Here is a 25529-nt window from a genome sequence, read left to right as displayed (position 1 = left end):
TACTGGTCTTTATAACTGACAAACATTAGGCCCGCATGTTTATTTAGGCTTCACGGCCCTTCAGGGACACGGAGCCAGTCCAAGGGCAGAGTTCAGAGGTCGGAGATTCTCAACAAATAAGCACAATAAGCAAGACAATAACGACATTTGGTTTAAGGCATTATTTCTTCATTAGACTGGAAATAAAACTGAAGAAATACAAAAACAATAAGAGTCAGGCTACTGATGTCCTTCAGATTAATCACATCAATTTGACACTTAAAATAAATGATCTGTATTGTTAATAAATAAAATCACAGTCATAAGGTGCAGTTGGTGCGAGCCATAATCGTTACATCAATATGATGCAAAAGGCTAAAGAAAATAAAGTGAAGGGGAGAAAGAAAGCAAGTTTTGTTCTCACTGAGAATAGTCAATATAACACAGATTATATGGTTTACAAGTTACAGTTTTGTATAGAATGTACTACTCTTAAACTCTAATACTGTTTTATATCTCAAATATAACATTATACGTATCAGAATTCCAAAGGTTTCACAAGAGATTATTCATTATTCTCCATTTCATTTGTAAAACCCATAATAATACAGTTTATAACAGCTGTTACAATAATCATCCATCCATAAACCAATTTGAAGGAACTAAGCATAAATTTGATGCTCTCTCCTTTCTGTTTTGTCCTTTGATGATTTCACTCTGAAAGTCACTCTGGGTCACAACTGGCTGCATTTCTCCATCCAAATATGGCCTCCTGAAGAGAAGCACAAACACAAGGAAATGCAGCATTAAGGACTTTAAAGTAAAGCGGAAAACGTAAGTTGGTAAATGTCAACAGAACATAAGGGTTACCTGCACAGTGCCCAGACTGAGGGACCAGCCAGGGTCTGCTGCTTGGCTCCTGGCTGTGTCTGAAACACTGTTTTGGGGAGGCCCCTCGGGTGCAGACCCATTGGTCTCAGTGGATGAAGACGCTGCAGCACTTTGAGCTGTAATTGTGTCTGGTTCTTCCTCAATGGGAGTGTCCTGGGATCCGCCCATCATGGAGGAAGAGTTGGATAATGGCGGCACAGTGGCAGAGATGCAGCTTGGCGCTGGGCTGCACTCTCCTGAGGTGCTGGGAGGAGTGTGCTTTTTCCGCCGCAGTGTGTCTATCCAGCTGGAGCTGTGCTTAGACCCGAAGGAGCCCAAAACCAAAGACGAGAGGCGCATGTTCTTCCCTGAGGTGATGAGCTCTCCAAACCCCTCCTGATGTGCAAAGGCATACCCTGACCTTCGGGAGCCACTGCGGGCCCCGAGACGCCCCTCGGACATGGTACTGGCCCCGCGCCAATGTCCCCCTGCACTGCGACCTGCCAACTTCCTCTTCTTCTGATGGACCAGCTGAGTGTAGCGCACCTAATGCAAAAGACAACTGACTATTATTAAACGTACTTTAATATCAAATATCTCACTGACTGCATTTTACACTGAGAACCTGATATTTGTGGCATGACGTTACATTTAGGGACTAAACAGGCCATTAGTGCATGATGAGTAAGTCAATATTGACAGTGAGTTCAGAGTGCATTTGGAGATTTAAGGTAAGCATCATTCCACAGGTTAATTATTAGCCAGATTTAGAGTGACGTGTTGAGCATCAGGAAACTGTGCTGTTCTTACCGTGTCTGAGAGCTGAGGTTTGAGGTCCAACTTAAGGAAGCGGAAAGTCAAAACTGGAACCATGCAGATCGCAGTGGCCAGTGCAATCGTTAACCACACGACCGGCTGCAATAGGGTGCTCTGGGCACTACCTGGAATAACATATAACATATATGTAACAACATAATAACAATAAACAAAAACTTAATGTCGACCAAGACTCCCTTATACAGATGTTTACATACACTTTATAAAACGACACATTTCAACTTTTTGGAAATGTAGGTAAACTTTAGGTTTTGTATAAAGTAAAATAAAATTGTGTCGAAAATTCTATCTCTCATTCTTCGGTCATTTAGCAAATAGAATTTTCTATAGAATATTCTAATTGACCCAAAAAAGTAAACTTTAATTCTGGTTTCATGTCAGACAGACAAAAAAATGTAAATGTGTCTTTTTATAAAGTGTATGGAAACAGCCGGTTCCCACTGTAAATACAAGTAATGGCTCTTAAAAATGCACTCCAACTACGACTGAACTTTGGTTGCCTTTAATCAATGTAAATTAATATATATTAATATAAAAGATAAAAAATAATGCATAAGTCTCACATAACGCTTTTCCAGATGCTCAAAGTCACTTTACACATTCAGGGGCAATCTATGTCAAAAAGCTGGTAGTAATCAATACATTTAGCATGATTTACCAAGAATAACACTTACTGATTCTCGGCTTTTATTGTTTGTAAATTATAATCGTTTGTGTGACAAGGAACTGACCTACAAAGTGGAAGTGGTTGGGAAAGATCTTGAAGAGTGTCTGGCTGTGCAGAGCAAACATGATGCTGAAGTAGAGGCCTAGCGACCCCCAGACAAACACGTGGTTAATGACCGTCCAGTAACCAGTGTCAAGAGCAATCTGTGCAGCCACACAAACAGCAGAAGGTTACAGGACAGGGCGGCCTGCTGATGGAGCGTTATGAATGATTGTGGACAGCTGGCCTTTTACCTGCACGCTGACCACGATGACCAGAGTGGTTGCTGTGGTGACGGCAAATGTCTGGTAGTCAGCGAGAGGCTCCCCGGTGCTTTGAGTGGCATCGGATAACACGACGTAAGGGACGAAAAACAGCACCACCGAAGTGTAGATGCCCTGTGCGATGCAGATGAAGAACTCCTTCTTGTTGAACAGCAGATTGAGCTGGCCAGGTTCGTACAGTTTAGGGTACTCCAGGCTCCTGTGGTCCGGGACGTCCTGTAAAAACATCGTAACTTGACTTGGAATTGAAGGATCCACAACTATAGAATAATCATGGTTATAAAGATATAAAGACTACATATTACATGCTATTAAAGTGATCGCCTGCAAGTTTAAATGTAGATTGTGTATAATTGACCACAAGTAATATTAAATGATTATATATGTTTTCTATAGTCCCGCCTCCTCAGCAACTAATAAGAATCCCCATTGCTTTGACCAATGAGACGAGCTTTTCTATGAACTGAGCTGTCAATTACGTGCACAGGAAATGAGAAGAGGCTTTCAGGTCCAATTAAGAGGGAAGCGGGAGGGAGATTGATTTTATTTATTTTTTTCAAATGGTAGCAAACCATTCACTCCTCATTTTGCAATATCGCAAACTATCACTTTAAGTTTTACTTTAATTCATTAAGCAATTTAATTTATTTATCCTTTTTTTGAGGAAGGTCTAACATTACATGGGTGAGAAGGGTCATTGTCATATAGTTCATGCTCCTTTACAAATATTACAACTAAATAGAATAGACGACAAAGCAACAGTGATCCATTCAACTATCTCAATATTTCCAAATTAGTTATTTTTTCATTTTAAGTTTGAAGTTGCATCTCCTGGAATGTCTTCTTTAATTGATCTATTGTTTTAGTACAGTTCAAAGTTTTCTCGTCAGACTTCCACAATCTCACCCCAGTGATCAGGAAGCCCGTCTGTCTTAATGTGGCTGTGATAAAAGCAAATTTGTAAAAGTAAAAGTCTGCCTCATACCTGATCAAAAATTCCCATTGCCAACACAGGGAGTGATGTGTACACAATGTTGTAGAGCGTGATGAAGTACTGATCATAAACCGTCTGTAGAGAAAAAAAAAGAGATTCTATTGACACAGTAATAAGAGTAAATATGTAATCATTTGCTTTGAAGTCGGGTTTGCCCACAGACCTGAGCAGAGAAACCACAGAAGAAGCCGAACCAGAAGTGCACCATGGTGAAGGCAAAGTTCTTGTAGAAAAAGTAGCAGAGGAAGCGGCACATCCGCAGATAGGACCAGCGGCCGTGCACCAGCAGCAACCTCTGGAGAAACCGGAACTGAGAGAAGGAGTAGTCACTGGCCAGAGCCGCCTGGCTGCCCTCCTGCCCCGAGATACCCACGCCAATGTGGGCACCTGGAAGGAGATATGGCAAATAAACACTATGCTCTTCTAAACTGTGCTGATCTATTTGGATTTAGGTAAAAAAAAACACTGCAGTAAAGGTCGCATAAAGAACTTTGATTACTGTGTTTGTGTTTTAGTTTGTTCAGGAGATGACACAAACTGAAACTGAAGATGCATCTAATTATTGATGGGTTTCAGATGACATCGCAACATTAGTCAGTGGACTTTGAGTATTTTTTTTTTTAGCTAAAATGATTTAGTGGTGTGACTTCATAAATATTGGTCACTAATAGTAATCATCAGGTTTTAATCTCTTTTTATGAATATAGTATTCTATAGAAACGTTTGGTAACAGCATAAAGGGAGCAAATACATTGCCAACAACCTCCTTTCAGAAGGTGCGTCAACAACTAAACAACAACGTAACATAATTGCGTAATGAACTGCAGGTTGACAAAACAAGGGTTGTGTAGAAACATCACTTTGGCAATAAGTGCTTTCAAAATGGACACCACAAAGCAATTTGTTGACAGACTTCTTTCTCTGTCTCTTTCTGTCTCTGCTCACTCTTAATCATGCTGATGTCGTTTGCCCCGTCTCCCACAGCCAGAGTGACGGCCTTCTTGTGCTTCTTAATCAGCTCCACGACTTGGGCCTTTTGCAGCGGCGTCATTCTGCAGCAAATCACAGCTTTACACGCACAGGCTGTGGACACAAACTCTGCCTCCATGTCTGCTTCTAAGGCATGGGCCTGACAGGGAAGAGAAGATTTTGTAAAGAATAATTCCCTCACAGTTTATGCATTGATAAGATGAGGCGTACCAGACTGTGGCCAGTGATTACGAGCCCAAACTCCCCTGAGATGTTGTCCATGAGGAGGAACTGTGGAGCAGGAGACACTGGGGATTTGGGTGGTGGCTTATCTTTCTCTGAAGTTTCCCCTTGTCCCTCTGTCACCTCAGGGCTCATGAAACAGGCTTCAGCCAAGAGCTCCTTCCCCTCATCTCTGTTTTGGGACAGCTCTATCATCCTTTGCCTCGCTGCTCTGAAGAGACAGGGAAAGACTCATCGTGTCAAGACTTTGTTATAAACCCATAGAAAGTCCTCACAGACTGACCTGAGCTCCTGCCGCACACACTGGACTGTGTTCCCACTGATGATAAACACCTCCGACATGTCGTCTGTCAGCATCTTACAGGAGTAACCGATGTTCACCGCAGTTTCTGTGTGAAAATAATCAATGTAGTAATTAAGTGATCACAATGAAAAACTGGTTATTGTAATAACTGCATCCATTCACTTCATACAGAGTGAATATGGGCCTCACCCTGTTTGTCCCCAGTCAGAACCCAGACCTTGATATTGGCCAGGGACAGAAGAGCAATGGTCTCCTGGACGCCTTCCTGCAACTTGTCTTCAATTGCTGTGGCACCTAAGAGCTGGACACACAAGCTTTACTTGTATAATATAATTTCCAGGGCAACATTGACTGAAAATACTATATACAGTACACACTGTATCTAGTGAGAACTCTGCACTCCTGCTTTCCTCATTTGCATTCACTTCATTTAGAAAGAGGAAGAGAAAATCCCTTCTCTCACGTATCTGCATAATGGCTCAAAATATCGACAACTTCCTATTTTGTGGTCCCATAATTTTTAAATTGCGACAGTCTGTGTGCACCAAGTGCAAGACGTGTACTTTCAGTTTTGAATCATGTACATTATCACAGGGGTTCCCAAACTTTTTTGACGGGCACCCTAAAAATTGTTGCATACATAACTCGGGACCCTCATTGTGCCTCTTTAGGGCAGAAAAACATCTTAAAATCAAGTTAAGATACCTCTTAACCCTCGCCTACACATTTTCTCCGGGTCGGCTTTTTCCTCATGTTGTGGCTGTTGTTAACTTCTTAATTTCTTGTGGCATTTTTGTTGTGTTCTCATGCTTGTTTTCACCCCTATTTTCCCCACTTTTTTGTTTATTATATTATGTTTGTCACCTTTTCATCGCTTTTGTTGGTTTTTGTTGCAATTTCATTTTTGTTTTCATCTCGTTTTTGATGCTATTTTGACACTTTTTTCAAGACGTTTTTATTTGGGTAATGCCAAACTGGATAAAATCTGCTCTGTTTAGACGGGAGTTAAGAGGTTAAACGGTTTATTTAGAATAATAGAATAATTATAGGCTGTTTTACACAAATAATATACTAACTTGGGCCCCCCACCCAAGGCTTTGCAACCCCCTCAAGGGATCCCGACCCCCACTTTGGGAACCACTGAATTATCAGACACTGAACCTGGAGTCCTGACCATCATGTCCTGCTCGATCTCCTCGTACACTGCGGCCAGTCGCTCCTCCCTGCAGGTGGGGGCCCTCTCTGCGCTGCGCTGGCTCTCGGACCAAGACTCCCACTCCTCCTCAGACAGGTCCCGATAGGCCAGGGCCAGGGTACGCAGCCCGTCTGCAGCATATTCCTGCAAACAGAGCAGTAATTATATGACAATGCGATCTGTCAACACTAGAGGGCAGTAAAGACAGCAGTTCTTACATTCAGGTGGTCAGAGGTGATGTTCATGAGGTCTTGGTTACAGGGGTGCAGCCTCTCCAGCAGCATGGTGTCTGCGCCTTTGCAGTACAGGCGGATCCTGCCCTCAGGGTTACGCACTGAGGAAACACATCAGACATTCACTTTCAATTTCACACTGTACAACTTTGTTCAAATTAGATAAATAAAAGCTTTTGTTGTATTTTGCTGCATGAGAAAATATATTATGCACATTACAAATTGAAATAGTCACTTCTGGAATACTTGTTTGCTGAAGCTCGAACTCCCGAATAGTTTTGTTATAGATTGAGAACATTTTTAGAGCGTGATTAGAATATTAATTCACAGAGCAGACATCCTGGCTCTTGGGGAAACAAAATAACACAACACTGTAACATGATGAAGATAGCAGAGCGTACCAATGACAGACATCCTCTTTCGTATATTGTTGAAGTCCAGTATGGCGAGCAGCGAGTATGTTACGGGACGTCCCATCTCAGTGGTGCTGATGGTCCCAGGCGTGCGGGATCGAAACGTAAAGCCAAAGTTTCGAGCTGCAGTCACAAGAGCAGCTTCATCTGGAGACTGCGCTTTATACACAAGCTCTCCTGTATGAGACATAAAAACATCTTTTATCTTATTTCAGACACACGTAGGATTGGATGATATGGTAAAACATGGATTCAGATTTTTTTTGACCATATATGTTTTTTCTTCACTTTTTCTTTGGAGAACTGAAAGGCTGTTGGATTGAAGTGTCCCTGGTGCTGACGATGTTTGTAATGAGAGGAAGTGGGAAAACCCCCGATCCAAATCAAGTGTGCAGAATTATTATGCAGCTATTTTTTATCACTCAAAATGGGACGGAAAAAACAGCTGAAAAACTCTGAGGGATGCAGCTTTCTTGAACGGGACGTGACCCCAGAACCTTCAAGCATTTTGTTGTCAATAGCCAACAGGGTCGCAAGAAGTGAGATGACAAGAAAAGACCAAAGAAAAATCAAGCGTGGAGCCACCAGGAATCCATTATCTACCAGAGCAATCATTTTCAGCAGCTGTAACTGCCCAGAAGTGTCCAGAAGTACAAGGTGTTCAGTGCTGCAAGACACTGTTAAAGAGACTGGTCATTTTATACTCACTACTGCCACCTCAGGTCTTATGAGTAACTGCAGTCTCTATATTAAGCTCGTGCATGACGGCTTCTCAGACCCGAAGTAACAACTGTTAGGTCTGGGCTCATTCTACACATTAGGACATGGCTGGAACATGTAGGGGGAGAAAAATACTTAGTTTTGACATTTGTAATCTCTGTATAGTCCCTTTAATGTGAGTAAAGGGACAACATAATCACAAAACACATCAGCTGGATCAATACTGGACATAATACTCTACTCTGACTTTGGTGCCCTTAACCCCCACCTCTTAATCTTAAATCCAAAAGCTTTTTGACTGGAGAGCTTACAGCCTATATGCCAGTGTAACACCTGATTTGAAAGCTAAGGCCTACAAAAGTGATCAAAGATTTTTCCTTGTGTTGTTGCTGTGTTGTCGTCACTTTATCCTTACATTTTTGAAAGTTGTCTGTTGTTTTTGTCATGTTTTTGTTGCTTTTTTGTCACGTTTTTGAAGATTTGGGTAAAGCTGAACTGGAGAAAATGTGCTCAGTTCAGGTGGGGGTTAAGAGGTTAAGATGAAGCGGGGGCACTAGGTGGTAAAGCATCATTAAAGATGAGTTTGTTTCAAGCTGAAAGTGGAAATGAAAGAGGATGCTTCCTCAAGTACCGGGCACAGTTCACCTAGACTCACTCTGAACTCATCAGTCCGTAAAACCATTGAAAGATCTGTCTGTTAGATCTCTAGTGGTTGGATATTCAGGATGTTCAGGTCGTCAGCTGATCCCAGTATGAACCCAGACCTGACCATCTGCAGCAACCGCAGATCACAACGGTTATTTCAATCCAAGTGGCGACTTTATTTTTGGTCAGGCAATGTATATAAATAAATAAACACAATCTTATATCATAGACGGTACGTACCCTCGCTCTTCTCCTCACTCATGACCGTGTGACAAAGGGAGAGGAGGCGGAAAAAGTCGTGAGTGAGAGAGTCGCCCACTTTGACTGACTCCAGCAGCGTGTCGTCATAGAAACAGAAGTTCGGATCCGCAAGAGAGTTGAAGGGGGCGAAGTCCAGTTTCTAAAAACAAACATATTCAGATTAAATGCAAAAAATAAATAAATACATAACCCGTATTGTGTGTAGGGATTGTTTACTTTTGGCTGAGGCCCCAGTGGATCAGACGCTTCCCCTGGAAAACCATGAAGATATTATTAAAGGTTCACTGTGTAACATTTTGAACAATACTGTTTCCGGCAAAACAAAATATGCACCTAATGACCAACTAAACACAGAAAATGCTATTACTGCCGTGGGATGGATTTGGATGAGGACCTAACCTGTTTAAATTTCAAATTCTACTGATTTTTGTCACATCTCCATGGAAACGAGCTGGAGACGTACCCACTCCCGGTAAAGTTTACAGTCATATAAATATTTGTTTGTACATTTATGAGGTATTTTTCAATGATGAAAATATCTGTCAAAAAATAAATGTTTGCATTTCAATTATATTTATTGGGTAAAATTCTACGCGGTGTAGCTTTAAGAATATGCAACATTTGACTACTCTAAACAGAAGTAGGCCAAACAAAGTACTAACAAGATTAAACGTGAGAAAAACAGAAAGAAATCCACACTATGACCAAAACTAACCAAAGATTCCAGGACTAACAAGGCCTTGCCTAGGCAAAAAGCAAGTCTAAATTCAGAGGTGATGAATTCTCTTATTTACTGAACTTAAGTAGAGTTTTAGAGCAGTGCTTCCCACCCAGGAGTACGGGGAACCCTGGGGGTACTTGAGCACTTGGCAGGGGGTACTTGGAATGACTGAGTAGAATTTTAAAATGACTAAAAATCCCCAAAAAAGGTTGGAACCACTGTTTTAGAGCAGATCAAAGTGGCCTGTACCAAGAAATCTAAAAGCAACAGTGTAACGCCTCATTTGAAAACTAAGACCTACAAAGGTGATCATAACTTTTCTGTCATGTTGCCATAGTTTTTGTCGCTTTTTGACTCTTTTTTGTTGATTTTTGTTCCCTTTTGTTGCTTTGTGGTTGCTTTTTTCGTGGTTTATGTTTTTCAATTTTTGTTGCTTTTTCATCACTTTTTTCATAGCTTTTTTTGTCACATTTTTGTCACTTTTTGTTGCCTTTTCATCCTCGTTTTTCATCTCTATTTTGATGCTTTTTTGTTGTTGAAGCTTTTAGATTTGGGTCACGCCAAACTGGAGAAAATGTGCTCGGTTCAGATAAGAGGTTAATATGTATTTAAACTGTTTATTTTGAATATTTTAATGGATTTCACAAAGTATATGCTGTTTTGCACTCAAATATATACTCAAATCAGTAGCATTATTCATTTGATCTCATCATGAACAGTAGGTGGCACTGTGCAGATGGAACTGTCAAACGAGGAAGATTTGTCCCTGTCCTGTTTCCATACAGAGGCTGAATTCAGGGGAAATATTCTTGTTATTTTTCCTAATACTTATTTAAACTGATTTGTATTTTCTATGAAGGACTTCTGTTGGAGCTGACGAATAGTATCTGTACTTTTACTCAAGAAATGAAAAACTCCAAATGGTCTTCCTCTTTGTGTCATGCTTGAACTGCAGAAAACTCCTGAGTAACAACAGCAGCACCTCTGTCGCAGCTTTTGTGATCTTTGTTTACCATAAGCCTGTCCATTGATGGAGCACTTGTTGAAGGTCATGATGTTCTGAGTGAGAGTCCCAGTCTTGTCGCTAAAGATGTACTCCACCTGAACACATACAAACCCCCATTTTAGTGTTAAACCAAAAAGCATGAGGGGCATTACAAGGATGGGGACCTCTATCCACAAAAAAACATTTAGAAGTTATAAAAACCCTGCAAAAAAGCAACTCAGAAATAATTTGAAAAGGTGGTTCTAAGTGAGCTTTAAAGGCAGATTTATCAGGATGTCACTGTCTTTAGTTTTCTGCACTTTCTCGGCATCATGGAAACCCACCTGCCCGAGCTCCTCATTCAGGGTGGTGGTTCTGGCCTCTGCTGCTGTGTTACACTGTGAACAAAACATCTGCCGGTCCCAGTTTATGAAGTAGCTGTGTCCCAGTCTGATCACCTCCACACTGAGAGGACAGAGAAAGAGAAAACCCATAAAAATACACTCAAATGTCACTAGGGCTGCTCAAGTTAAAGATAATTTTAAAGCCACATTGTGTAACATTTTGCCCAATAACTAGCAGTTATTTTATTACAGATGTTTATATGCTCTCCTAAGACTGGTCTGTAACTTAACAGAGAGCAGGGTAAAGCCGAACTGGACAAAATGTGCTTGGTAAAGACGGGGGTTAAGAGATTAAATTCTTGGATGTACTTTTGAGATCTATTTACACGCAAAGCCCACATTCTGATAAGCCTCTTGATTTGTTATGAGCAGCCTGCAGTGTTAAGGTGCATCGTAGGTATGATTGGCCTACCTCACATAGAGAGATATAGGCACTACAGTGTTGAGGATGATGACGTAAGACCAGAAGGAGAAGAAGGCAGAGAAGATGAAGTTGTCTACAGGAGGATCCCAGGGCAGGTAACTCTGAAAGAGAGAGCCCACCTCCCGTTCCCACACCGCATTCCCGACTGCCAGGATGACACCCATGACCACCAGGAAGCAAAAGATCTGAAAACGCAAAACAGAAGAAGCTCAACACTGCGATAAAACCTGGTGGAGGAATTGTAATTCTGCCATGAGGTTGAGGCCAGTCAACATCATTAAAGGGATATTTCAAGATTTTTGACATATGGCCTCATTTCCTAGTTATCCAGAGAGTTGTTGATTTCTGGAGATTTTTTCTTTTATTATTCATGCAGTCCTTATATTGGAAGAGTTTAGTGATGCTAGGCTAGTGCTAGGCTAGTGCATGTCTATGGTAACTTGTAGCCTGCATTAAAACAGTCTGACCCGAGCACAGTGCACCTGAGGCAAATCCCTTATAACACCAGATTACCCATATAAATGTCTGTGTTGACTGATTCATTTTTGAAATATAACCATTTTGCATTTAAAATAACTTATATTTGAGCAGGATCGGCTTCCTGGTTGTAAGCTACGCAGCGGCGGAGTGATCTGCTATGTTACTGGATCTACAGTAGTTTGTTTACCTGCGGCCGACATTACCACACGTGGAATTCACAAAGGAGCTTTCTACAAATAAGATGTGGCAACGTTTGGAGGACGACCTCATGATTTTGAAGAGGTTTTTAATGCAGGCTACTAGGTACCATAGACATGCGCTAGCCTAGCATTAACCTAGCACCACTAAACTCTTCAAATATAAGGACTGCATGAATTAAAAAACACTCTGGATAACTAGGAAATGAGGCCCTATGTCAAAAATCCTGAAATATCCCTTTAACATCATATTTCTGTGGTATGAATAAGGCATTTTCAGGCTGATGATCTAAAGTCCTTAAAGTAAAAAGTTTACCCAGAGGACAAGAGTGTTCATGAGGCGGTCGATGCTCGTGCGCTTAAACTTGGTGCGGCCGCTGTTCTGCATCAGCTTCGTGTCGGGTCCTGGTCCAAAACAGACATGAAAAAGAACACTTTAGGACTATTAGGTTAGCAGCGATAACAGTCAATCTGTGCTCATTTGATTTCATGTGGCATTAGTAAATTGGTAAAAATAAATCCTAAATCTCTAAACTAACCCGCAAAGATGACGAGGCCGTAGCAGAACTCGGTGTTGCGCAGCACACATCCGCGCAGCAGCATGTTCTGATTGGTCAAAGGGTATTTCTTCTCCTTCCAGTGAAGTGTCCCACAGAAACGGTCCAGCTTGTTGTTGGGGGGCTCACACACGACTTCACCTAAAATAAGAATACACTTCATGAACATCTTAACCTCCCCCTGAACCGAGCACATTTTCTCACAGTTTGGCATTACCCAAATCAAAATAGTGACAAGTGACACAAGAGCAAGAAAAAGCAACAAAGTGCAACTAAAAAGTGACAAAAACTCAACAGAAAAGTGGCAAAAAATATGACAAAAATACAATTAAAAGCCACACAAAAGCAACAGGAGAGCGACAAAAATACATACTGTACTTAAAGTCGCTCTCTGACATTTTTATTTTAGAAAATCAACAAACTGTGTAGAGATCCCTGGCTTGTAGTGTAGCTTGGCTGGCATTCTGTAATCAGATATCCAGAAAATGCATCTGAATGTGCGCAGTAATGTGCTGGTGTTTGTGGGGGCTGTTTATGCTGACGTTCAGCTCGAGCGAGTGGTGGTGGGCGGAAGCTGATCGGCTTAAACTTGATGCTGGCAGATGAGGGCACAATGTGTGAGCGTTTATGTTGTCACGTTTATTGGCAGTTTGATCTTGATTATTAATTAATTATTACTGCTACTACTGCTACTGTATCTATAAAGTTTATTGTACAGGCCTATGTAATAATGCGCACTGATCAGAGGGAACATTTTAAGAATTATAAAAAAAAACAAATGAGAAAAAGCTAAAGAAGCAAACAGTAAGATTTTGTTATCAGCAGAGACAGGAAATAGAGAGTGCATGATAGATAGTGCTCAAAACAATATCTGCTTGCTATTATTAAAGCTGTACTGTACTAAGTACTTGTTCACCTTAATAAATCCTTTTCATAGTCCCTCTGGGGGTAATGCAAGTATTGATGGTATGATGGGGGGGACTTTCATCTCCCCCCGGTGTCTCTGACCAGAAAACCACACTTCAGTCAATGGAAATTTATGCAAACAGCTGCAAAGATGGCGGATCTCCATGGTAATTGAAGAATTTCCTGAACTCTGCAACTTTCCCTGAACTGGGTTGGAGACCCCAATACACACTAATGGAATCACAAAGAAGAAGCTAGCAGGCTAACGGGCAAAGCTAACTGCAGGCTAGCACCACTTAAACAGAGGCCGCCTCTAGGGGCATGAGTAAATACTACGCTGACAGAAAAGACAAAGGGAGAGAGGGATATTGTAAACATTTCTCTCTCAGACTGTAAATCATGCTGTAAAGTGGCACTAGTTAGCTTTGCCCGTTAGCCTGTTAGCCTCTTCTCCGTGATTCCATTAGTGTGTATTGGGACCTCCAACCCAGTGCAGGGAAAGTTGCAATTGTGGTTTTCTGGCCAGAGACACCAGGGGGAGATGAAAGACCCCAATTTGGTTTATTCCACATGCAAACATGTCTGTTTTGGTAAGGATTAACATTGTAACAAGGTGAAAATCTCCATCATACAACAGACCCTGATTGGTGGTAATGCTTTGAACGTATCTCACCATTGAATGTGGCCAGGTTATTTGTGTCTCCGAGTTCACACGTCACCGAGACGGACTGCCGCACTTTCATATTGGTCTCTCTGCAAGATAACCCAATACACAGCACTTTACTGAGCTGTCGTAGTGCAGTATACTGTAGCCTGTGCTCATGGTGAAGTGTGTGCGTGGATGGTCTGACCCGTCCAGCTCAGCGGTCTCGATGTAACACAGTCCGTGAGGCTCAGTGCTGGACAACAGGAGCAGGTCGGCCTGAAAACAGATACAGGGGCTAAGAGCGAGCATCCTTCACTGTAACAGAGTTAGCCCTGATTAAGCCTTGATGGTATCTACAGAGTAACTAATCACATCTGCAGACAATACAGGGGACAATCACAGGATTAGGCAACTGCAAACTTGTTTAGCAGGTTAAAATTAGAAACATTGTGGAACAAAACTTCAAATGGGACGGATCAATACTTACAGCCACAAACTGGTTATTCTCCAATTTGATAATATCCCCCACTCGAACATTCATCCATTTCTCTTTTTGTATCCTGATGAGAGCAGAAAAAGATAATTAACATGGAAAGTGTATCTTGATAACATAACAGCTGAAAACCACCAGACTTACGAGCCGCGTATGAGGACCTGAGACTGGCGATTGTTGACCTGGTTGTCGCTTTTGTGTCGAAACTACGGAGTTACAAGAGACCTCTGTGAGTGCATGTTATTTAGCCCTACACCTTGCACTGTATTTTACTGTAAAGCGATCCCCCCAAGTGTAGGAGTGAGAGTGCAGAGGTGCATCAAACACTTACATAGTCATCTGAGGCATCCTTTATGGCCGTGATGCTCAGCACCAGAGCGAGAGGCACAATGGTGGTAAACCAGGAGAGGGAGGAGATCTGAGGTATCAGCTGAACATAACCAGACAAAAACATGGGACTGTGTCATTTACATATCAAATGTCTATCACTAAAAGAAAACCCATCATAAATTAGAATAATGATTTCTTAAATAAGCTGATGGTGAGAATCTAAAGAAAACAAGTTTGGCAGATCCATTTACTAAATGAGTTTGCTGCTAACACTCATTTCACCTGTAAATACACTCAGGCTGTTGTTCTATGTTAAATTGTTGTTGTTTTTATCATAGTTTAAATTCAATCTTCTTACGCATGCCCTTATAGTCGTATAGTTTAAAGTCTTTATAGTTTATTATTTATCTAAAGCAGGGGTGGATCTTAAGGGGTGGCACGGGCCAGCTGCCACCCCTAGTAAAGGTCTTGCCACCCCAGCTGCCACCCCATTGATGTCAGCCAGGTTTTGTCCTTGTCTGGAACTGTCTAAATTCTAGTGTCGTCATTAACCTGGCACTTTATAAATGCATTGTTTCAATAAATGCATTCAGTTGCAATCCAGATCTTCAAAGCCTGATCAAGCAAAACTTGGACACCCACCTATAAACATTCGACATTGTAAAATCTGTTGCCACCCCAGAAATGATCCCGGATCCTGCTTGCCACACCGTATTTTTTAGATCCACCCCTGATCTAAAGTTATATGTTTTGTGTTTTATGTTTCTCGTTGCACAATCTAGACTATTGAGACTTTGAGAGCCAAACAAGTTTCATTTATGCTCTTGTGTAATGACAAATAAAGCAGTGTGAACCTGTTCATAACCATGGCAAATAAAACCAATTCTGATTCTGATTCGAGCCTACTATATTCCAACATCTCCTTTCAGTGACATCAGCATGATTTTTTGTTCAAGTTGGTATTTCTGAACATTTACACAGCCAGACCAAAAAGGAAGAGTTGCCACCTGGATTTAACTAACTGTTCTGATCAGGGTTTGCTGCAGTTGGTCAGGTCTAGGTTCAGCAACACTATGAGCCCAAAGAATGAGATCAGCTGAACATCCCGAGTGACATTATGAAAGAGTGGTTTGGGGAGCATGAGGCATCATTTTCACACAGAGTCCAGATCTTAACCCCAATGAGAATCTTTAGGATGTGCTGGAGAACTCTTTGCGCAGTGATCAATACAAGATCATGGTGAAAAATGAATGCAACACTTGATCTGTTGACATTGCAGAAGCTTATTGAAACAATGCCACAGCGAATGTGTGCTGTAATCAAAGCTAAAGGCGGGCCAATGAAATATTAAAGAGTGTGACCATTGTTTTTTCAGACAGTATCATTTCTTTAACCTTAAGTAACTAAATTTTGGAACAATTGGAAGTCATGGCTCCAGAGGTGAACCTCCTGTACATAGTTTTAGAGTGTTATCATAACAATAAGGAAGAGGAAGAAGAAGAAGGAGAGGAAGAAGAAAAGGAGGAGGAGGAGGAGGAGAAGAAGAAGAAGAAGCAGAAGAAGAAGGAGGAGGAGAGGAAGCAGAAGAAGTAGCAGAAGGAGGAGGAGAGGGAGAAGAAGAAGAAGAAGAAGAAGGAGAAGCAGAAGGAGTAGGAGGAGAAGCAGGATGAGGAGAAGAAGAAGCAGAAGAAGCAGAAGAAGTAGAAGAAGGAGGAGAAGGAGAAGAAGCAGAAGAACAGGGAGGAGGAGGAGAAGAAGCAGAAGGAGTAGGAGGAGAAGAAGTAGGAGGAGTAGAAGCAGAAGGAGGAGAAGAAGCAGAAGAAGCAGAAGAAGCAGAAGAAGGAGGAGAAGAAGCAGAAGGAGTAGGAGAAGCAGGATGAGGAGGAGAAGAAGCAGAAGGAGTAGGAGGAGAAGAAGTAGGAGGAGTAGAAGCAGAAGGAGGAGAAGAAGCAGAAGAAGCAGAAGAAGCAGAAGAAGGAGGAGAAGAAGCAGAAGGAGTAGGAGAAGCAGGATGAGGAGGAGAAGAAGAAGAAGGAGGAGGAGGAGGAGAAGCAGAAGGAGGAGAAGAAGAAGCAGAAGAAGGAGGAGGAGAAGAAGTAGGAGGAGAAGAAGCAGGAGGAGGAGAAGTAGAAGCAGAAGAAGCAGGAGGAGGAGAAGGAGAAGAAGAAGAAGAAGAACAACAACAACAACAACAACAACAACAAACAAAAGAAAATAGGCAAAACTATAGTTGAATATGTGTTGTTAGATGATGCCATTTCAGTCTTGTAGCACATGTTGCGTTCAGAGTCCTTTTATAATTCCTCACCTGCAGAATGAGCAGGAACAGAAAGTAGGTATTGGCCACTTCCTGAAACTGCTCGAACAAGTTGACAGGCAGAAAAGTGACAACGTTGTACTTTGATGTTGTGATGCAGTTACTCTAAATCCCAAAGAAAAGAATGCATCCATTACAAGTACAGAAGACACACAAGCTGCACGAGTATTTGAAAAGAGCATCTTACGGCATACTGAAACTTCTCATTGTACTCTCTGTCATTGGCTCTGACCCGTCTCTCCTCCTCTGCAGAAACACAAGACAGAAATGAGTCAGACGTAATGACAACAGAGACAAAACAAGACTCCATCAGCCCGAAGCAGCAAAGAGGGATAAACAGAAAGAAACAATTATTTGAATTTGAATATACTGTATACGATTTCTTTGGGTAAAACATGTAGTCAGGATAATCTAGTAGCTTTCTGTAACTCTATCTCAGTAGGATCCACCATTGAAGCTTAGTACAAATGTACTGCTTCAGTTTTTGCTATCACACTGGATCATTTTAACTGTGCTGTAAGTGGCAATTAAATGCGCTACTGGAAATGGTAAGAAACTGAAACTGCAAACGCCTGCGTGCATTAGACTGAGATCCGCTGAAGGGACATCATTTTACTGAAGCCAAATGGCCTCTAAACATAAACAGAGACGATGTGGTTTCCTGTGTTTTTGCTCCTCTCTCAAAGTGCCTCGTGTCATCTGTCTTTGATCTTTCTTTGCACATCGAGCGTCTAAACCTCCAAGCAACTTCAATCGTTCATTTATTAAAGATTTATTGTCTGTTTATCGGTCTATTAAAACTGTCTTATCGCGGCTGATCTCCATGTTAACGCAGGACAGCATCATATTGGAGGATAACAGCTTTCCATGGATTTAAAGTGGGCACTGTTGTCTCTCTGGGTATATGAGCAGTTAGTAGCTTTGAGGTTCAGTTTAACATGATCCAATATGGCCGCTGGTGGAGTTTTTTCTCACGTCTCTCACAAAATAACGACTATCACACTTCGTTGTTTATTAGCTCATGTATTCAAACTAATTCTCTGGAGCCCGTGTAAAGCTGTCAGATACTGTACTGTACTTATTCTTCTTTCAGAGGCATATTACCCTCGGGAGATCCAGTGTAAAGGTCGTCGGTCTCCTGGCCAAGTGCTCACATAAAGCTGCCTGTCAGCTGGAGTCAGAATGCTGTTACACTGAAGGGGCCAGACGGTGTTGCCAGGTAAGCACACACAGGTTTGTCTATGAGCATCTTTAACATACTGCCCATTAAGTGTTTAAAGTTGGTCTGCGTCAAGGGCATCAGGCGTCCGGACGATGTTAGACAGCAGGTTCACAGAAATCCATAAAAGCCCATTATTCAGAAACTTTCAGGCACGGACATACAGTACTACTCAGCTAGGGTTTCTAAAAACAGCTAAGACACCGCTCTGAGTATGAACAGACACATTGATTTGATCTAAAAGAGTCGCAGACAGGTCCACATCTGTTAAGTGCAGTTCATTTTTCCTTCTGTCATTTCCTGACCTGCTGTGTCATCATGTTGAACTTCTTAAGCATTTTACATCACACTAACCTGCAGTCGCTCAATAGGAATCGGTACAGTAAGTCAGTGTTTCCCAACCAGGGGTACTTGAGCACTTAGCAGGGGGTACTTGGAATTATTTCAGATTAAAAAAGTAGGTGAAACTGAATAGAATTTCAATATGAATTTCAAAGGAAAGTTAGTTTTAATTATGTTTTTCAGTAAATGGTTTGATTTTGAGAGTATTTTAGCTTCATTTTGAACACAACACACTGTTAAATACTGTATAATATTAATTTAGTTGGACGCTTTGTAATAATATTGGCAAAATCCTCAAGGTAGGGGGTACTCGAGGCAAAAAAAAAGGTTGGAAACCACTGCAGTAAGTGATTAGAATATCTATTAGTACAAACGAGAAGCCAATGACTCTACGGGATTTTATTACATGGACCTATGATAGGGCGGTCGTCTGCCGTCGTAAAATGATGTAATTATCTGGTCTCCATAGTGAACGCCTGCTGGGCTGCAGGCTAAATGAAAGTCCAGATTACGCACGATTTGAGGTAATCAACAAACAATAAGGGAAAGGGATGATGCCGTGACAGAGCAGGGTGGCGCCGTGAGGATTGATACACATCTACGGCAAAAGGATGTCAACCACTATGAAAAAAATAAACACCATACCAATAATCAGATTTAAAAAGTTGGTGTAATATAAAACCTATAAGTAATGTGAGAATGTACAGTATAGGTTCTACATAAACAAACTCTACCTGCTCAGAACAACAACAGATTACAAATAGGTTTGTTTTAGCCACCCGGCCAAATAAGCCTTGTTCCAGGCATTAGCCAAACGGCCACAGGTTTCAGGTACATTTAGTAATTGCCACGGCTCTTTGTGCTGCTCGGTAGGTAAATCAATACATTACAACGTCAAGTGCAAAGTCAGCATCTCTACAAAGGCTTTTTCGAGCATCACCCTTTCCGCGTTGTGTAACCGTGGCCGGGAGGTTGCCTAAGGTTGCCATGGGAACTGTTTCAGCAAGATTCAACAACAGACAGATAATGATAATAAAAAAAAAACAAGTTTAGGTCTCAAACTATTACTAAGAAGAAAACAGGGAAGGATTTTGTAAGTACTGTGATTGTAAAGGCAGAAAGATGTCTGTACTGTGTGAAATAAAATGCTCTTATCGGTTAATTTGACAAAAAGGCCACCAGCGGCCATACTGGATAATGTTTTAAATGTCAAACTGAACCTCAAAGCAGCTCATCTATCCTGCCTTTGTCAATTATAATACATGATTAGCAAGTGTGATTAGCTTACAGGTCGAACATTATGCAATATCAAAAGTCTTCTGGGCGGCTGAAAGATGTTGTGCTGCTAAACCAAAGGCAATTTCAAACTTTTAGAGATAGATATTGATCCGTTTCTGCCTACTTTAAGTCCTTTGAAAGCTGTCTGTTATCCGTATCACCATCTCAGTAAAGCAGTCTCAACCCGTGGTACTTTTCGAAGACATATTACATGGATTAGAAGAGACAAAGGTGGGATTCTAACCTGGAGGAGGTCTGCTTCTGAACATCTCCACTCTGCTGGTCTCCTTCTGGTGTGGCCCATGGGACTGTCTGCTCAGGGTGAGGCACGAGAGACCAGGGCAAAAAAACAAAACCAAACATTCATTTACTCTAGCGCAGCAGCCTTTATGGTGTGCAGTAATGAGGAAAGGACACTGAGCAGAGTGCAGTGAGTGTCATTGTGCAGTGTGTCTAGGGAGCAGTGTCCAGATCCACTGTCAGCCCTCTCCAATGAAAGGGAGAGAGGACACAGGGAGTGGAGGAGCTGGTGGAGATTCAGGTTCTAGTTTAGTCCTGGTCTGACCTCTAGGACCTCAGCCCCCACCTCTTGCACAATCTGGATTTGGGATAACTGGTTCGCACTCTCCTGTACTTCATCGTGACATTCCCTGCATGTTCCAGCTGTGAGCGTAGAGCGGATGAAAGATACAGGACTTAGCCTTTGCCTCTCAGTCTTAGTTTGGTGGCGCACACGATGGAATACAAACAGTGACATCGAGCCTTAAATCAATGATGCTCAGCCTCATGTTGGCTGTCCCGATCAGCTTTCACCTACAGTCTCCAGTCTGCAATATCCTTGGAAATATCACACACATACACAGGTCTTACTATGTACTTTCACTTCACACAGAAATATGTGTCACTCTGGCTGCTCTTTGAAGGGTGCAAGGAATATACAGAGTAAACAGATTACAAACAGGCCTACTTATTCTCAAATAGTGAAAAAGATAAATAAATAAAGAAGAAATAATACCTTTAATTTTCTGTATTTATAATTTGTAGGTATCTTCCAAATAATGATGTTGATCATTATCAATTAAAAAAAATGTTTGTATTTTAAGCAAACTTATTTCAATATAGAACATTATAAACACATAAGTTTTTCGTTTGTGTTTCAGTGATCTGTGCGCCTGAACCTTACCTTTGATGGGGCTCACGCGGAGGTGTGGAGGGGACACTGCGGAGCTCCGGCACGAGGCATACCGAGGTTTAGGAGGTTTACGGTCGAGCTGCTTAAGGCCACTGAGGTGGAGGTGATGAAAAAAGGAGAAGCTCCTGGGACAGGTCTGGAGACACTGAGTCGAGGTGAGGTGATAGCTGCCGGGAGGAGAGTCTGCCCGGGCACGAGGAGGAGGGGCTCCCGCCCACCCCCATCTATTAAGACTGAACCTGCTGGTGATGGGCAATATTGGAGAATTTAGGCCATGTTATACACTAAATGTGCTTTGTACAAATACAAATACAATTAATATTGTTATAATTATAATTATAATATATCTATCTATATATTTTTATACCTATATAAAAATGTAACGTTTTGAGACCATTCTCTCACCGTAAGCTCTGTGCAATAGCGCCATCTGCTGCATCGTCCCAGTCCTCGTCCACCGCGAGCCTTCTCGCATTCAAAATAGGCACGTTTTTATGAGTCAGTGTTCATTCTGTTGCATAATATTTAATTAGCGCACCCTAATGTAACAATAAGGTAGTGTAAAGTGTTTTATAATTTGTCATTATTTAAATAGCAATAACAATAACACAATAGCAAATTCAATGAATAAATAAAAATCACTCACACTGATGCTAAATGAGAAAAAGTCTTTCTTAATCAATATCATACATTTCAATGGTATAGGCTACTGATATAATTCAAGAGGAATTCAATATTTAGAAACACTGAAAACAATATAAACAGTAATTGTGTATCTATATATGTACAAATTGTATTTGAAGTTTTGTATTCACATGATGTCATGTCCATATTTTAAAATTGAGATGAAGGACATGTATTTATATGAAATCAAGTAATGTAGGTATAATCTTGTGGAGCCAATCATTTACAACAACAAAAAAAGTCTCATTTTGGCCCCTTCCATATTGTAAAATATGAACAAGGCTTATAGAATAGGATCTTTATTGTTAAAGAAGTTTGTTTCCACAGGTTGTCTCGTCAAGTTGATATTTCACACCGTGACATAATGTATAAAAAGCCAACACAGTAAACGATCATAAAAAAGTGCATGATAGACGACAAAGCAACATTACACAATGTAGAGCAGATAAATCAGTGAGGTAAGTTGTTGCGAATGGTGAAGAGCTAATGGAACAAAACTGCTGTGAAAATGGGCCCCTGTATATTGAGAGCCTGAGTCTACGACGTCCAGAGGAGAAGCTGGAAGAGTTTATGGAGAGAGTCTTCAGTGTCCGAAACTATCGTAACCCTTTATAAAAAAGTGTGCATACAACAGCAGAGGAATATTTAATTTCAGGACACATAGGTGACACTGCAAATGAAATTACCTTCATACACTGAACAAAATAAAAGTCACAGTAACTCTCAGAAATGCGCTTCCTTCAGCTCCTCCTTCCTCTCACAAGTGGAACAAGGTCCGACAGTGTGGGGGGCATTAGAGTCGGGAAGGTCAGGCAGCTGCCATTCAATAAACACCAGATAAGTCAATGTGCCAAGAACTCCTCCAACAAGAGGGGCGACCAAAGGTACCCAGAACCAGTAGTTGTAACAGCTGTAAGAAAGAAAAACAGCTGTGTAAGTGTATCAGACACATAACATACCCAAAACCATGCTTTTGTCCGTTACACAAAGATACAAACACATGATAAGGTCTAAGAACATCCGCAGATAGCGACTTATGTAACAGGAGATAAGGCACTCACGTGAAGACCTCAGTGCCCCATCCCGCGGTCAAAGAAAAGAGACGCGGCCCCAGGTCCCGCGCTGGGTTTATGGCTGCTCCACAGTTCCCCGACATCGACATGGAAATGCCCAAAACAATCACGGCCACGATGGCGGGGATGAGCTGCACGGGGGCAGGAGTGTTCCTCCTCTCACCCAGACACAAGATGCACAGCAGCAGCATGGCAGTGCCCACCACCTAATCACATACAATGTTCATATGAATGACGAGTGACAAAAATGTCAATTATATTGAATTTAATAATTAGGAACATTAGTTTGGTATTGGAACCTATACCAGAAAGAACTACAGTGTAAACTTGTGATTAATCTCAAATTATCACCTTCAAAAGTAAGATTAATGACGTAGTAATTCTTTTTAGATATACTTCGTCCTATCAAGTGTTCTGTTTCTTTTGGTTCATTCTACAAACATCTGTAACAAATGTACCAAGCTGCTGTATTATAAATGTAATGCTCTGTCTGAAGCTTAAAACTGATGATTGTATAGTTAATATTCTGTATCTGTTCAGCTCAGGAAGGACTTGCTTTTATCAAAAGTCAATGTAATCTACACCTTATCATTTATTATGTTATGTAAATGTATATTGAATTGAACATGGGGGAAGGCACTTGTAAGCTTATTGCTTCAGCCTACTCTATTTTGAGCATCCACACTGTATGAATTTTGGAAGATAAATTAAATGTAAAATTGAAAAAAAAAAAACATGTTAACATTTCATCCATGACAGAAAGCTGACCTGGTCCAAGAAGCTTCTACTCAGACTGAGGAACTCTGTCGGATAAGTGGCAAATATAGAGGCCGTCTCATTTGGACCATAGACCGTCAGCACTCCTCCGCTGAAGTCCATGATTGCATCTAAAATGAAATATTTAGCCTTTTGTTAGTATTTCAGTAACTAAAGATAAGATAAGATACAACTTTATTGATCTCACAATTCACAAATGCAATAAAAAAGATAACAGGATAATGTGCAAACAGGTTATAGTAAATGGAGGTGTCTTATGTACAATAAATGATTAAAACATCGATAGTCACATGCGCAGGCTGCATGCAGGGTTATGTTTTGGGCAAACAAACCATAGTAGACCAGGTAGACCAGTGCCGAGGCCACATACGCTCCGAGGATTTGTGACAGAGAGTAGGGTAGTAGGCGTCCCCAGTGCACTTGTCCCACTACACAGAAACTCAGACTTACAGCGGGGTTCAGATGAGCCCCTGCAGCAGACACAAAGGCACATTATTACATTACATTATATCATATTATAAATAACATCAACATCTCTGGACACTGTGCTCTGACCTGAGATGCCCTTTGTGAGGTACATGGCGGACATGACGCCCACAGAGAAGGCCATGTTGATGGAGAGGAACTGTCCTTTTGTCTCTCGACTGGTCTTCACCTGAGCTGCAGCCGAGCAGCCAAACAGCTGCAGACAGTCACATGTAACTGAATATTATTACAATTACTATTATCAACGTCAGAAGATGTTCATCTGGACATCTTTGTCCAACTGCATCAAATGATTTATTGCTTTGTTTCTGTTGACTTTTCATTTAGATGAGTAAATATTAGTTACTACAGATTAGTAGCTACAGATGTTTTAAACATTAGCAAATATTTGAACAATCAAACTATCAAAACATAAAAGTATTCTGCAAAGGACTTACCAGCAGAACAAATGTTCCCAAGAATTCGGCCATGCATTCTCGCACCAGAGCACTCCTGACTCTCATGAAGCGCGGCTGGATCATGCTGTGATCAGTGGGAGGATTAAAGATTCTATGGACGACAGTCACCACGCGTCGGCTTCAAAAGCTGTTGACAGTGTTTCCTCTCTTTGTCATATTGTCACTTAAAGATATTGGCAGAGGCCGAGGGCGGCTTGGAAAATGGACATTGGAGGCTGGGGCCATAAGGGCCATAAAGATTGAGATTATGATACGATCATGTTTGTTCATAATAACAGGCATCATTATTATAGGCAGGAAGTACAGCATTTTGTACAAAATGATATGAAGAATATCTGTGAAAAAGATATGAAAAAGATTAACTTCATGATAAGCGTAATACGTTTGTAAATGGGTTCTAAATCGGTGCATTATGCATCTCTATTACCAACAATTGAAAAATTGGGTCACTGGCTACGTTTACATGCGATTTCTCGCATCCTCATATTATTGAAGTAGCATGTAAAAATTCTTTAAAAATTCTTAACTGCACTGACACATGAAGAACCCGGAGATCTTAGATGATCAGGTTTCCGTGGGAATATAAACACATCAGATCTGATTATTGGGTTATCTTTTATTTATTTTATTTTTATTTGACCTTCATTTATTTAACCATTTGATTACTCCAGTTATGTCACAAAAAAAATCGACATGACTGGATTAATGAATTTATTTGTCAAAGATTTAAAGCAAAAACCTATGATTTTTATCTCATATAATGGACACTTAAAGGAATGTTACGCCATCTTGAAGAAGAAAAAACTAAAGTGTTTTCATACAAATCATAAGTTTCTTTAATTTACACATATGTACAGCATCAGTATTGTTCACACAGAAAATGTCACATTAATGGTAAATAGTCAGA

General features: G+C 41.1%; 2 protein-coding genes across 4 annotated transcripts; both read right to left on the bottom strand.

Moving 5' to 3' along the window:
* Nucleotides 1-47: 47 nt before the first annotated feature.
* Nucleotides 48-21325, bottom strand: atp8b2 (ATPase phospholipid transporting 8B2). 3 transcript variants are annotated; one of them, XM_079560923.1, is made up of 30 exons: nt 21131-21325; nt 20197-20260; nt 17301-17359; nt 17105-17218; nt 14798-14896; nt 14611-14672; nt 14461-14533; nt 14179-14249; nt 14001-14080; nt 12404-12562; nt 12181-12269; nt 11176-11372; nt 10704-10824; nt 10388-10475; nt 8870-8904; nt 8633-8792; nt 7016-7204; nt 6600-6715; nt 6361-6525; nt 5376-5487; nt 5166-5271; nt 4871-5093; nt 4616-4799; nt 3834-4057; nt 3662-3745; nt 2647-2892; nt 2418-2556; nt 1660-1790; nt 850-1395; nt 48-751 (listed from the first exon to the last, which is right to left on the bottom strand). In XM_079560923.1, the coding sequence occupies exons 2-30, from the start codon at nt 20219-20221 to the stop codon at nt 704-706; spliced, it is 3945 nt and encodes a 1314-aa protein (XP_079417049.1). In that variant the 5' UTR covers nt 20222-20260; nt 21131-21325; the 3' UTR covers nt 48-703. The 3 variants fall into 3 exon arrangements, with proteins under 3 accessions (XP_079417049.1, XP_079417050.1, XP_079417051.1); XM_079560924.1 differs by having other exon boundaries at nt 20197-20264; nt 21136-21325; XM_079560925.1 differs by lacking the exons at nt 48-751; nt 850-1395 and having other exon boundaries at nt 1658-1790; nt 2418-2495.
* Nucleotides 21326-22540: 1215 nt separating this feature from the next.
* On the bottom strand, nt 22541-24685 carry aqp10a (aquaporin 10a; the record flags this gene model as incomplete). Its single annotated transcript, XM_079561854.1, has 6 exons — nt 22541-22738; nt 22890-23107; nt 23670-23788; nt 24011-24148; nt 24234-24360; nt 24602-24685. The coding sequence occupies 6 exons, from the start codon at nt 24683-24685 to the stop codon at nt 22552-22554; spliced, it is 873 nt and encodes a 290-aa protein (XP_079417980.1). The 3' UTR covers nt 22541-22551.
* Between the last annotated feature and the right edge of the window lie 844 nt (nt 24686-25529).

The sequence above is a fragment of the Gobius niger genome (genome assembly GCF_951799975.1).
Source record: "Gobius niger genome assembly, chromosome: 8".
NCBI classification, from domain to species: Eukaryota; Metazoa; Chordata; class Actinopteri; order Gobiiformes; family Gobiidae; genus Gobius; species Gobius niger.
This window is presented reverse-complemented; position numbering and strand designations above follow the sequence as displayed.